This window comes from Scyliorhinus canicula, chromosome 14, assembly GCF_902713615.1.
Source record: "Scyliorhinus canicula chromosome 14, sScyCan1.1, whole genome shotgun sequence".
In the NCBI taxonomy this organism is placed as follows: Eukaryota; Metazoa; Chordata; class Chondrichthyes; order Carcharhiniformes; family Scyliorhinidae; genus Scyliorhinus; species Scyliorhinus canicula.
The window spans coordinates 55,879,137-55,893,969 of record NC_052159.1 but is presented as its reverse complement, the minus strand read 5'-3'; the positions used below and the strand labels follow the sequence as shown (position 1 = coordinate 55,893,969).

Sequence of the window (14,833 nt, the reverse complement as noted above, 5' to 3'; positions counted from 1 at the left end):
AAGCGACTGGAAATAGCAGATGGATGGCAACAGAGTAAATGTTAGTTATTACATAAATATGACAAAACATCCTCCACATCAGCATAATGTTAATCATAGTACACAAGATTAAAAATGCTTTCTCAATGAATTGATGTGCAGCGACCAAAAATAGACAGTCAATTTAAGTTGCTTGGATGTGAGCAATTTTTAAAAATACAATTCATTATTTACACCACATTCATACAAAATGTGATCAAAAGCTACTGACACTTCACCAATATCAGCTGTACCTTGAGAAAATGTCTGGTTGCAGCGAAGAGTGCTGATTCAGCCTCTTGTGCCTTGGCACACGTTTCAGCCAAGGGTGTGAGGGCTTCTAAACAGAGTTGAGAAACTTCAGATGTCATTCTAAAAGAAAAGGTTAAGGAAAGATGCAGAACTTCCATCCAGTTATATATTTCCTTATGTGCAATTAAACAAACAGGGGACAGGATTCTCCATTTCTGAGACTAGGTGTTGAATGCGGCGCAGAATTTGTGAAGTTCCACAAAAGCAAAACTGGCACCGTACCTGGACCGATTCTGCTACTGTTAAGGGGCTAGCACCGACGCCATGTGAAATACAATCGATTTCAATGGGAAACACTGCCGGATTAGTGATTGACACTCAGGAGGCAGACAAGCTGCAGCCGCATATACACACTTCACTCCCCACACACAATCCCAGCCAATAAGATGGCAGCGAGGAGAGCAGTCCCAAGATTCACGGATGCTAGGCTGGAGACCCTCCTGGATGCGGTGGAGGAGTGGAGTATGATCCTGTACCCCGGCCCGTGCCTGGGCGCAGGTGGTACAGGCAGTCAGCGCCAAGGGTAACACCGTCCAGCAGGGCCAGAAAGACTGCACAATCTCCTCAGGGTGAGTAGGTAACACTGTGCCCCTGGCACCAAACAATGTCCCACACTCCCGTAACCAGAGCCAACCGCCCCCCACCACCCCACGTTAGCACCCATACCAGCTGCCATCGCTGGGTGCCCTGGCCACTGAGGACACCAACAACCCACCCTCTAGGCTCCATCGGACTGTTTAACACTGTTGTTTTATTTTTATTTTTGGCCCCTCCGCCCCCCAGAGGAGGCTGCCCACAACCGCCGGGAGCGGGTGAAAACTGGAGGGGGTCAGCCTGACCTGTGGCCCCACACCATGGCAGAGCAGAGGGTCCTGGATGTGGTCAGCGGCCCAGAGGAAAGGGAGGTCGCCGGGATGGAGTTCGGCCGCGGGCTGGAAAGTGAGACTGTTGCGGATCCCTGTGGCACATGTGTCAAGTTCCCCCCCCCCCACCCCGCCCCACCACCTCACCCCCCCACTCCAAAACCCTCGCACCCCTACCATCTCACTCCCCCACCGCCCTCATCCTCATGCTCATCCCCACTCACCCCACCACCTTCACCAACCCCCCCCCCCCCAACCTTTATTCCCAACCACCCCTCCCACCCCCATTGGCACCTTGTCTTGCATCTTGCAGGACTTGCCGGAGATGCCGCCGGCCCAACTGGCGTCCCCCGCACCCAACCAGTCCCCCACCGTGAGCCGAGCACCGACGCTGAAAGCATCTAAGGCGCCAGCCTTCCACCCGAGACGCAGAGCTCAAGTCCGGGGATGGTACGGACTTCCCGTCACAGCATTCTGTGCAGGCGCTGGCTGAGGCCCAGGACATGGCTGCCCTCACAGGCAACCATATACCAGAGCCACCTGTAAATTGCAGTGGCGTTTCTGAGCGTGGCACAGTCATAGCAGGTCATAGCTTGGAATGTTGGTAGCATTACCCAGATGCTGGCCAACGTGGCGCAGACATAGAGGGAGCTGGCCCAGTCCCAGAGGGAGATGGCGCAGTCACTGGCTGATGTGACACAAACCCAGAAGTTGGTGTCACAGTAAATGGGTGATGTGGCGCAGTCCCAAACAGAGATGGTCCACTCCCTGGGCTCCATGGCCACGAGCATGCAGACCCTGGTCGAGACCAGAGCGGGCCTCCATTACTGGCAGCACTAGGTGGCGGAGGGGCCTCAAGGGATAGCTCCGCTCACACCCCCATCCCATGGAGTAGCCCGGAGGAAGTGATGGGGCTTGTGCAGTTAAGAACCAGCAGGGGTGCCCGAACGCAGCAGTACCTCGGACCCGTGTCCCTGGTGCATCTGGTGGGCAGCGGGCAGAACAGACACAATGGGCATCACGCCACCTGGGACGCCCGAGCAGCAGCCAGGCCTATCTAGGTCCGGTCGCCCACTAATGGGGACACTGGTCACAGGGCGGGAATCACAGCAGGCCACCTCCACTCCTATCTGGGGAACCAGCAAGACATAGCATTGAAGCCCATAATGCCAGAAAGTTAGACACTAGTTACGTTGGCATGGGTTATCTATATGTTGTCACATTAAACACTTGTCATACTATTAAAACAAGTCTCAGTAATCTGTCAGGTGGCTGTGAGGGGTGGACTGGTCTGGGCAGTCCACACACACACTCACCAATGCTCCGTCCAGTGGGGGGTTAGCAGCCCGGGTATCGTGCAGACGTGAAACGATGTGAAGCTGATGGTCACATATCAGATACACGTTCACTGAGTGGAAACCCTTTTGGTTTGTGTCGAGCGGCCTGTCATCTGCAGGTGCTCGTGGGGGGGCATGCATCCTGCCCATCACCCCCTGGACCGGGGCATCCCGTCAATGGCAGCCCGGGCGTCCTGGTGGGCTCGGTCCATATTAAAATAGGTATATTGTACCTGGGCATATAGGGCTTTCGTGATGGCGTGGGTGCACCTGTACACAGAGGTCTGAGAGATAGGTCCCCACTTAGCGCCTGGAAGGACCCCGTCGCATGAAAGTTCAGTGCGACTGTCACCTTGGTCACAAGGAGCAGGTGTCCTCCCCATACCCCAGCGGTGCCAGGTGTGCAGATATGTCGCACTGTCTCCCTGCTCAGCTGGAGTCTTTGATGGCATGCCCGGTCCGGCAGGTCCTCGAATGGCAGGTGCTGCCGGTACATGGAAGGCCTCATGCGGGGCCTCTGAGGCACGCTCCGCAGCTGCAGCTTCATCCTCCTCGAGCAGCTCCAGCTCGTACAGCCGCAGAACATCACCCAGGGATGCGGGACTAGCAGGAAGGCTACTACTGCTGGTTGAATTCCAATATCCATTGTTTGCAGGGGGTGAAAGGCCGACATGTTAGCATGATGCGTACCCCCAATCCAAATGAGGTCCAATGGGGTACATGGTGCCACCGGTTGGCACAGCGGGCTCTGCCCCTGCATGCCCCCCCTCCCCCAGACCTCTGCATGCTGGCCCCTTTGTGGCCTCTGGCCCTGGCACCAGTGATACAATCGGCTGGTGCTGCCCTTTCCAGCGGTACGCTCCGCGCCCCCCGATTGCACCCCCCCCCCCATAAGGGCTACTGTGGGCTTTGCCCTTAAGTGTGCTGCCAGTGGGTGGCAGCCGGGGGGTGGGTATGGCGGAGGGTGGGGTTAGGGCACCCATACGGCTGGTGTCATTCTGCTGAACCAGGTACCACAGTCGCGCCTCTGTGTCCTACCTCCTGTCAATCCATCATCAGCCACGATGCCGGTGCCACGATTTTTAAAAGCACAAGTGAACCACGCCGTCAGGAACTTGCCCATCGGAGGTGGAGAATTGTGGAAGCCCCGGAGAATACTGGGTCAGGCCCGCTAATAACATGCAAACGGTGTTTTCTGTATGAGCGTTCTGGACCGCATTGACGCCGCTGTCGAGGTGACGGAGAATTGCAATTTGGCGTCAAATCAGCGCCCGTCACAATTTTGGTGTCAGAATCTATTCTCCGCCCAATCGCATTTCACAATCTCGCCATCAGCCAATGGAGAATCCCGCCCATGATATATGCAAGAAATTCATTTTACTTTTTTTTTAAAGAACCCAATTCTTTTCTTGTACAATTAAGGGGCAGTTTAGCATGGCCAATCCACTTAACCAGCACATCTTTGGGTTGTGGGGGTGAAACCCACGCAGAGACGGGGAGAATGTGCAGACTTCACACGGACAGTGCTTTTGCAGTATTTTTGACATTCTGGGCTGGATTCTCCGATTCTGCGGCTATATCTGGAGGGTGCATCTAGTCTTACAACCAAAACGTCGGCGCCGCCTCCCCACACGCACACACACTGTGGCAGCGCTGGACACAGTCCACAGCCACCACGCCAGGTTTACGAAAGTTGAGAGGACACGCAACCGATGCCATCAGGAAGTCGGCCCATTGGGGTCGGAGCATCAGGGAGGGCCTCGGGTGACACCCTGAGGCCGTCCCAATGGCTGTGCGTTTTCGAGGGGCGGAGCATCGGAAAAACGGTGCCGCCCCTGTTTCGGCGTAAAAAAGGATTCTCCGGCCGATAGCTGAACGCGATTTCGGAATCAGCAATTGGAGAATCCTGCCCCAATCTTTATTCTTAGCATTTTACGGAACATCTGTGAAACTGTAATTATTTCTTAATTAACAGTGGGTGACAGTTAAGTAACAAAGTAAATAGTAAGTAAATGTCGCCAGAGGACCCTTTGATAGCTGACTGGTAATGATTTAACCTGAGGGTCACCACACCTCAGGCAAGGGGAAAGTCGAGAAGGTGGGGCCTTCCTGAATAACCTCAACCGATACGGGAATTAAACCTGCACTGTTGGCGTCGCTGTATATCACAAACCAGCCATCCAACCAACTGAGCTAACCAACACTCTCATGAATAAGATTGTGGAATCTGTACCGTTGAAGGTTTGCATGTATTACTGAAGATGGACATGTGCATTGCACAATTTATTCCTATAATAACAGCTCCAGAAATAAATCTATGTAGCTTGCTGCACAGTATGAATGACAAATTTTGAATTGTAATTCTAATACATTTGTTCATTCACAGAATAGACCCCATTTTAATTTTAAATTTTTTGCATAAGGGCGGCATGGTGGTGCAGTGGTTAGCACTGCTGCCTCATGGCACTGACGACCTGTATTTAATCCTATACCCAGGTCACTGTCCATGTGGAGTTTGCAAATTTCTCTACATGTTTGCGTGGGTCTCACCCGCAAGATGCGGTGATCCTCAGGTTCAATCACCGCCAGTCAGCTCACTCCCTCAAAGGGGAAAGCAACCTATGGTCACCTGGAACTATGGTGACTTTTATTTACTTAGTGTAAAAGATTACATGTGCTAATCTTCTTGTAGTTTCTGGAGGTAAAATTTCAGGTATAGATCTGATCTGCATTCATATACAATGCAAACTCAGAGCACAGCAATTGTCTCTGCCCTAAACCACCTCAGTGGTTAGCACTGTTGCTTCATAGCACCAGGGACTTGGGTTCGATTCTCAGCTTGGGTAACTCTGTGCTGAGTCAGCATGTTCTCTCCGTTTCTGCATGGGTTTCCTCCGGGTGCTCCGGTTTCCTCCCACAAGCCCCAAAAAATGTGCTTGTTAGGAGAATTGGACATTCTGAATTCTCCCTCTATGTACCCGAACAGGCGCCGGAGTAGGGATTTTCACAGTAACTTAATTGCAGTGTTAATGTAAGCCAACTTGTGACAATAAAGATTCTTGATATTAATCCAAGATATAAACCAAGCCAAATATTTTATGTCGACGTTATGGTTCCCACAAATCAGACATGTTAACAGCAGTAAAAGGATACGAGGTCATGCCCAATTCCAAAGAGTACATAAGACTCTTAAAAAGTTCTTCAGGAAGTTGCGGTATTTTCTCAGGAAATATCTCACAGATGAAGGTGATTAATTTGTAATACTGATTACACAATGATGGAAACTGTTACGGCAAAAAGAAACAAATCATTTTTGAAAATTCATGCACATTTAATAGAATTGCCCAAATTCCCCCCACACGACACTTTCATCATAACATTTCTCAGAACTATTATTACCATCCACTATCACTACTCCATTTCCACACGCTATACAATGACATGATTTTCAATTCTATCATTACTGAAATGTGGTGTATGTATTTTTTGTCCAAACTGTGAACAAGCTGTGTAAATTTGCTCCTAGCCTCCAGTGGTAGGAATTAGTAACGGTATTGTTATTACTTAATTTCCCACTTGGCTGTCATTATACGAACATCTAAATTAGGAGCAGGAATAGGCAATTTGGCCCCTCCAGCCTGCTCTGCCATTCTATCTGATCATGGCTGATCGGATTGTGGCCTCAACTTCACTTTCTTGAGTACCCTTAAACCCCCTTGTCAATCAATAATCTATCTTATTAAAAATATTCAATGACCTTGTCTCCAGTGCTCTCTAGGGAAGAGAATTCCACAGATTAACAATTCTCAGAAAAATATTCTCCTAATCTGTATCTCAATGGGGGACCCCATATTTTGTGTCCCTTAGTTCTAGTCGCTCCCACAAGGGGAACATCCTTTCAGCGCCTATAAAGTCCCCTCAGGATCTTACATGTTTCATTAAAATTACCTCTCATAAGATATCCCCCTCATTCCAAGAACCAGCTTCAATGCCAATACATTCTTTCTTGTGACCAGAACTGTACGTAGTACTCCAATAGCGGTCCCATTAACCCCCTATACAATTCTAGCAAAACGTGCCTACTTTCATATTTCTTTCCCCTTGCAAGAAGCATATTAAAAAAGCACTTTACCTTTAGCAAGTCTTGTGACATGAGTGGCAGTACAATATTCACTCCATAAAGGACTACATCAGCAGCTGACACTGATCTGTTTCCAGGCTGTCCAGATTCTTGCCCACGGAACACTTCATCTATATAGGAAATACAATGTAAATACCAGATAAATTCATGAAGGCCTGCCTTCTCAACCTTGCCCCTCCCCTGAGGTGCGGTGATCCTCAGGTTCAATCACCGCCAGTCAGCTCACTCCCTCAAAGGGGAAAGCAACCTATGGTCACCTGGAACTATGGTGACTTTTATTTACTTAGTGTAAAAGAGCTCTTATTTTAAGTTATTTATGAAGTGATCAACTGAAGTGTGCAATGAAATGAAAATCGCTTATTGTCACAAGTAGGCTTCAAATGAAGTTACTGTGAAAAGCCCCTAGTCGCCACATTCCGGCACCTGTTCGGGGAGGCTGGTACGGGAATTGAACCGTGCTGCTGGCCTGCCTTGGTCTGCTTTCAAAGCCATGATTTAGCCCTGTTGTCGAGACAGAAGAAGCTTACCTGAAACATTTTGTTCAGTTCTAACAACCCTGAAAGAAAACCACTATAATTTTGTGTGATGTCATCACTTGCTGGAATTGAGACAAACTTTGAGAATGAATCTGTTGATTTTCATTGATCAATTAAAAAGCAAAATTAGTTAGTTTGACTTCCAAATACTCTTTTTCTTTTGAAAAAGTGATGAATTTTATATATTTCAGGAAGTTTGTTCAGAAAAGGTTTCACAGTGACTTCTCAGATCTGATGAAAAAGCCAAAAACTCCCTTTCCATTGCATTGTTCCAAGAGTTAAAATTTACAAATGTCCTGTGGTTCCAACATTAAATAATACTGCTGAGAATAAACCAAAAAAATCAGAAACAATGCTCCTGCACCCACACAATAGTTTTAGAAATTCCAAATCACAAGGTTACAGCAGTGTGGAAGAAAGGATCTGCTCCCAACCCTCTACCATTCGTTATTCTGACAATATAGCTCCACAATATTGCGGTAACAGTGGCAGAGCAGTGCTTGCAAGGATGGTGAACCTGAATCCAGATACCACTACTTTGTACCATAGCACTTTGGTGCTACAGTGCTTTGTACCACTCCTTACTATAGCAGCTTTATAGAATTTCCAGACGTAGCGAACATTAGTCGCTTTCAAAATAAATTGCACGTGTTAATTTAACATAGTAGCTTGCTGTGGCCACACTCTTAACATGTGTTCCACAATGCAAATATATTTATGGGTTAAGTTTAGTGTTGTATTATTGTGCATTATTGGAATTTTACAAAGGTAGTCGTAATTCATAGAGGTGGCATCCATGTGTTAGAAACGCGTTGCTTGTGAAAAACATGCAGTAACACACAAATCACATTGTACTATCATACAGTTGTCGACATTATTATACGGAAATGCTAATATATACCTGTGTCACTGAAGTCTATAAACTCCTTTGAAAGGAGGTTAGTCAGAAGTTCCATAATGAGCAACAAGTCTTGATACTGTTCTTCTTCGGCTGCCACATCAGTCCGTTTCCTGCCTATGCTGTTCTTTGAATAGACCTGAAGTAGCGTCAGACAAGCTTCATACAACTTCATGGCTTTTGACTGAAAATTAAAACATTATGTTAGGCCGATAGAAGAATTTCAAAACTTAATGTAAACCTTCATTTCAAACAGGCATTGGGCTTTTTTTTCTTTCCCTTTTGTGATAGAAACGGATGGCTGTAAAGCTGGCAAACATTTGAGACGATGAATCCATCCAGGCTTGATTGGAACATCATAGCTGCTGTGGAATTATTTATTACATATTATATAATGCCGTCACATTTTAAAACATTCAAAATTACAAACAATTGAAAATAAAGGCCAGGGGCTTTTATTATTTTGAACGTGAAGCAGTTACGTGTCGTGTGCTTATTAACAAAAGAAAATAACATTTATCGAGCAGCTTCTTAAAAATCTGTTCTTGGGAAATGGGCGTCACTGGCTGGGCTAGCATTTGTTGCGCATCCCTAATTGCCCCTTGAACTGAGTGGCTTGCAATTGCATTTCATTAGGGGGGCAGTTAAGAGACAACTGCATCGCCATGTGGATCTGGAGTCACATGTAGGCCAGACCGGGTAAGGACAGCAGATTTCCTTCCCTGAAGGACATTAGTGAACCAAGTGGGTTTTTACGATTGGCAATGGTTTCACGGTCATCATTAGACTTTTAATTGCAGATTTTTTTCATTGAATTCAAATGAAATGAAATACTTTTCAAATATTGAAATAAATTTAGAGTACCCAATTATTTTTTCCAATTAAGGGGCAATTTAGCATGGCCAATTCACCTAACCTGCACATCTTTGGGTTGTGGTGGCGAAACCCATGCAGACACGGGGAGAATGTGCAAACTCCACATGGACAGTGACCCAGGGCCGGGATTCGAACCCGAGTCCTCAGCGCTGTAGGCAGCAATGCTAACCACTGTGCCACCGTGCTGCCCAATATTGAGACAATTTGAAGTGTTTTTCAATGATATGTTCCCTTTGACTTACATTTAATTATGTTTATTTTTCATCAGTTTTTACAGTGAAATGAGCTTGCAGATGCAAAAAGCAAACAGAGTTAAGCAGAGATCTTTTTTCTAATTCATTCATGGAATGTGCATAAGACTGGCGAGGCCAGCATTCATTGCCTTCAAGATATTTATGGGGAGCCACCTTCTTGAAACGTTGCAACCCATATGTTGTTGGGGGTTCCAGAATTTTGATCCAGTGACAGTACAGGAATAGCAATATAATTCCAAGTCAATATGTGTGGCTTGTTGGGAAACCTGCAGGTGGTGTTCCCATGCCTCTGCTGCCCTTGTTCTTCTATGTCAGTGTTTTTCAAATTTTTTCCCCCAGGAACTACTTCTGCCAACCGCCCGACCTTCGCGACCCAATGCCAGCTGACCATTGCGACACACCATTATTGCTCATCTTTAATGCGACAGGTGAGCCTGCTTGGTCCTCACGATCTCAATTGCTTTGCCATTCACTGTTACATTTCTGCTAAGGACTTCAGTTGACAATTTAAGTTCTCGCTGTATCCTTTGAAAAAAATCAAGAGGTTTGTCCTCGAATCCACCATGCTTAGTCTTCAAATGCCTTGAAGTTTTGAGGGTTTTAAACTTTAATTTGGCAGTACCATTCTGCATATAACGCACATGAACTTTGCATCCTGATTTGCATGGGTAAAATTAGCAATGCCACAACTAAGAAATCATCTTTATGCTGCTTTGTTCCGGATTTCCGTTGTTTCTTAATTGTTTGTTCACCGGAGGCTCTAGATCTCTGGATACAGCTCACATCAGCATTGCTTAGTCCTGCTGCGGACTCGCCTGTGCAGCTCTCTCCAGCAGGTTCAATTGCAAGATCCTAACCTGTGTGTGTCTCTGGCCCTCTTTCTTTATTATAAAATGACCCATCTTCAGTTCTTCACACAGTCCTGTTGCTTGCTTGCTGGCAACTACAAAATGGAGGAATCTTTTCTTCAATGATTTCGTGCCCAGAGCATGTGATGTCAGTGTACCTGCTCTCTGCTGCCACTTCTGGCAGGAAGACTCCATTAATTAAAAAAAAAATCTGGTCTTGGGACTCGGCACTGACATCAGGAGGAGGCGGTCTGCCCCGCTGGGCTCGGGACTTCCGCGCTGCTGGATCTGGCAGAGAGAGCCGGACGCTGCCCGGGATGCTGGTCGCAGCTGTTGGGTACTTCTTCCCGTGATCTCAGGAACATTGTGACTGATCACTCTGTGATTCACCCAGGGTCATGACCCCAAGTTTGAAAATGACTGTTCTAGGTGGTAGAGGTCACAGGCTTGGAAGCTTCTATCCAGGAGCCCTGGCTAGTTGCTGCAGTGCATCTTGTACAATAAAGAATCACAAAATTGGTAACAGTACAGGAGGCCATTCAGCCCATCACGTCTGCACCGGCTCTCTGATTAAGCAATTAACCTAGTGCCATTCCCCTACTTTCTTCATGTAATCCTTCCTTTTGAGATGCTGTAATATTCTTTTTTTCAGGGTGAGGGGGAAAGTTTCTTTATTTTTTAAAACAATGTTTTTATTGGCATTTTTCAATTGTACAGTCAAAACTGTGTCCGATATTTACAATTTGTACAGTTTCTTATTTACATTGTTCTTAGTATATCTGCTCCCCCGCTCCGCCCCCCACTCCTTGGTATCCCCCTCTTCCATCCTGGGTGATCCATCGCTGAGCTCCTGTTCTTATTTGTCCCCCCTTCTGCGTTTTTGTTGCAGGCCTTGTGGGTTTGGGGAGGGGAGGCTTCCTGCCCCCTCCCCTTCCCTTCACCCTCCATGCTTTTCCCTGTGGCTCCCCTGGGTTTCCTCATTTCCTCCCCTCTTCCCCCTTTGAATCTCCTTGTATTGTGTGCTTTTGTCTACTCTCCCCCGTCTCTCCCTTTTTCCCTAGTCGCTGTTGGCCTCAATCAGGTCTTAGAATGGGCTGATGAATTACCCCCATGCTTTGTGGAAGCGCTCTTCTGACCCTCGGATGGTGAACTTGATCTTCTCCAGATGGAGAAATTCCACCAGGTCTGCCAGCCAGTCTGCAGGTGTGGGAGGTGCTATTTATCGCCAGCCGAGCAGGATTCTCCGGCGTGCGATTAGGGAAGCGAAAGCAAGGGCGTTGGCCCCTTCTTCATGTGTAGTTCTATCTCTTCCGGTACCCCGAAGATTGCCAGTCTCAATTTTTACATTCAATTTGAAACTTACTTTTTTCATCTACACCAGTTATAGTTCCTCGTAACTGAGGTGTCAATAGCAAACAACATTTTATTCCTACATCCAAGTCATTAATAAATATGTTGACAAGTTAAGGCCCTCAAACAGATCCTCAGAATACACCATTTATCGTATCCTGCCAACCTTTTGTGCCCATTCTCTGTCCCCTACGTTCCAAACAATTTCTAACCCAAGTCAAAAGGCTACCTTGAATTCCATGCACTCTGATTTTTGGCAATAGTTTGTGAAATTTGATTTAATGTCTTATGGAAATCTAAGCAGTTAACATCCTTAGACACTCTTCAATAGACTGCACGAGGAGGTCCCTATCTTTCTAGTGGATAATAACTCCTTTATATGATCAGCTCTACTGGATTGATTTCGTAGCATTTTTCACACATTTGAATTTAAAATATACAGGTCCGAGTATCCTTTATCTGAAACCCTTGGGGCTGATTGCATTTTGGTTTTCAGAAATCTTTGGTTTTTGGATATTGCAAATACGTTTACATTAAAACAGTCTAAGCCGAGGCTAAAGTAAAGGAACTGGCTAGAAAAGAAAGATGAATCACTTTATTTTCACATGTTCACCACAAACATTGCAAGATACTGCAGACAAACAACCAGACTTCCCATACTAATGGTCGACAAGATTTTTAAAAAGTGTTGGTCTTGGATGGGTTTGGTTTTCAGATAAAGGATACTCAACCTGTATCACTTTAGAAACTTGGAGTGAATGTGTTCATAAATTAAAGACGTACTGAAGCATTCACGTCCAAGCATGCCTTCAGATCCTCACAATTTGAGAAAGTGGCCTTTGTTCTTTTGAGATAATGTTGGACTTTGTGCAAGATGATGATTTCTCTTTTGAATACATTTAGTTTGCAATTCAAAATCTGATTAGGATGTAATACTTTCCATAACAATGAAGTTGATAATTTCACAAGTAACAATTTCATCACTAAGTTGGCATCTGCAATAAACCAGTCACTGAAATAATGAGGAAAGCCTCTTTGAGTTTTCATACAGTAAAATAATGACCCCGTGCTCCTTAGGGAACTAGTGAGCACACCTTTGGTTGCTCATATAATGTAAATTTTTTGAATTTGATCACACTCAATGCTACATATCTCCTTTGCAATGAATAATTTCAGTGCTGGCTACAATCAAGACAAAATATTAAGCACTCCTTCAGACAGTGGTTCGGACCCTTTCTTCCTTGTCTATCTGCATTGAATCGGAGCAAGTCCACTCATCCAGCTGATGACAATGTAACTGCAGATTTTTATATTCAAGCACCTACAAAATGCAGTATATTTGAATTTCCTTCTTTTCTGGATAAAACCAAATTTGTTCAGATCTTCTGACAAATTAAAGAACATTTCCATTCAATTTTGTATTACAAAATGAACTGATGTTCATTTTAATGTAATAGTCATATAGCATGTAATTTCATTGCACCATTATTAAAGTAGTCTCACCGACATTCACATCCTATGTATCAAGATAAACAAAACATAAGCAGTGATTCAGAAGTATATATATTATTTTGCTTTTGGACAAACATTTTACTGGCTTATAATTACATATCAAAATAGTGGTATCTGTTCTTAGTCCATGATTTTTTTTTTTCATTTTTTCATCATGAAAAGCAAGTATCTAAAACATTAGACAGGAGGCATCAACAATAACTTTGGGTGAGGGTAAATTAAGAACCATCCAGTTATTTTCACAGTAATTTGTCCTAACAAGTAAAGATATGTGGAACAAAGTAGCTTTGACAGATTTTACTTACCTCTCCAAGGTAGCAGATTTGTTTATGTGCAACTTCAACAAAAACCTCTATGATCAAGTTAACAGTCTCAGGTGTGTTCTTGTAAATTTCCATTAAACCAATGCAATTATTGAGAAAGTCCATCAAAAAGGTGAACAGAATGGCTACATTGTCTATCTGTGTTGCTTCAGCTATTCCGCAAAGTGCCTCCAGTGTAGCAATGATCTCCTGCTTCACCTCTTCTTCCTGACAGATTTGTTGAAAGTTTTCTTGGTTTATAACATTAAGAAATCGCTGTTGGAGTGGCTGGAGAACCTAAGAAAAATATATTTTACAAATATATGATAAAGTAAATCACCATGGAATGTTTCTCATCGAGGTGAGGTTTTAATAAACATAAATTATTCATTCAAAATTTAATTAAGAATTTGCTCTGCAACATTTGTACAGATAAGTCTGAAATTTATTTTTTAAAATTTAATAGATGTCTAATATTCTTAAGTGGACAACTGTGCAAGGCCTTGATGGTAGCCCAGCTTGCTTTGTAGTTTTGATCTACTTGATTAGACGGCAATGGGGCTTACCTGATGGGAGGGATTTTTCTAATTTGTGTCTGAAGCATATGGATTTGCATAGTAACAACAACCTATACTTAAATAGCATTTTCATGTTAAATAATCTCAAGGCAACTCTCAGGGGAATTATAAAGCAAAATACCAAACCAAACAAGGATGTATCAAATCGAATGACCGAAAGGTTAGTCAACGAAATAGGTTTTAAGGAATGTCCTAAGGAGGAACGTTAAGTAGAGATGTGGAGAGATGTAGGAATGGAATTCCAGAGCTTAGGTCCCCCTAGTAATAGTTTAGGATTTATAGCGTTTATTGTCCACAGATTGATTTCAAAAGATCATTACAATGATCTAACATAAAATCAGAAATTCAGCCACATGGCTGCCAGATCAAGCCCATCAATCTGTTCTTACATAATATTTGATGTTGCATTTCCCCTTGCAACATATGAACTCCTAAAGCAAAAGCCCTTTTTTAAAAGTCTGAATTGAATGCTAGTGATGTTGCTCCAAGCTTTTTTTTTAAACTGTATATAAAATGAGCATAGATTCATTAATACTGTACTGTACATTAATATTGTAATGATCAATTGTCATGTATCAACAGAACCAATTTTCAGGCTTATGCTTATAATAGGGCATATTATGGTTGCAGCATATTGCATAAAGGTCTGGCAATACTATAGCTCATGGGTAGAATTACTAACTAGCTACTCAGCTTTAGCAGCACGATAGCACAATGTTTAGCACTGTTGCTTCACAGCACCGGGGTCCCAGGTTCGATTCCTGGTTTGGCATGTTTCCTCCTCCTTGGGATGAATTTCTGCTGTGCCTCCCGAATAACCCCCAAAAGCTCCTGCAATTGCTTTTCCACCATCTTCCCTGCAAGACTTCACTTCCAATCAACTTTGGCTAGTTCCTCCCTCATGTCTTTGTAGTTACCTTTACTCAACTGTAAAACCGCTACATCTGGTTCCAGCTTCTCCCTCTCAAACTGCAGGGTGAATTCTAAAATATTGTGGTCACTGTCCCT

General features: G+C 44.6%; 1 protein-coding gene across 2 annotated transcripts in view; it reads right to left on the bottom strand.

Moving 5' to 3' along the window:
- xpo4 (exportin 4) overlaps positions 1-14,833 on the bottom strand; it is a 134,316-nt gene that overhangs the window by 13,730 nt on the left and 105,753 nt on the right. For both annotated transcript variants that reach the window (XM_038817869.1, XM_038817870.1), the window contains exons 16-20: positions 13,251-13,544; positions 8,109-8,289; positions 6,663-6,781; positions 5,684-5,814; positions 273-390 (exon numbers count right to left, since the gene is read on the bottom strand). In XM_038817869.1, coding sequence (XP_038673797.1) covers positions 273-390; positions 5,684-5,814; positions 6,663-6,781; positions 8,109-8,289; positions 13,251-13,544 — 843 coding nt within the window. The remainder of the gene's footprint in view (positions 1-272; positions 391-5,683; positions 5,815-6,662; positions 6,782-8,108; positions 8,290-13,250; positions 13,545-14,833) is intronic.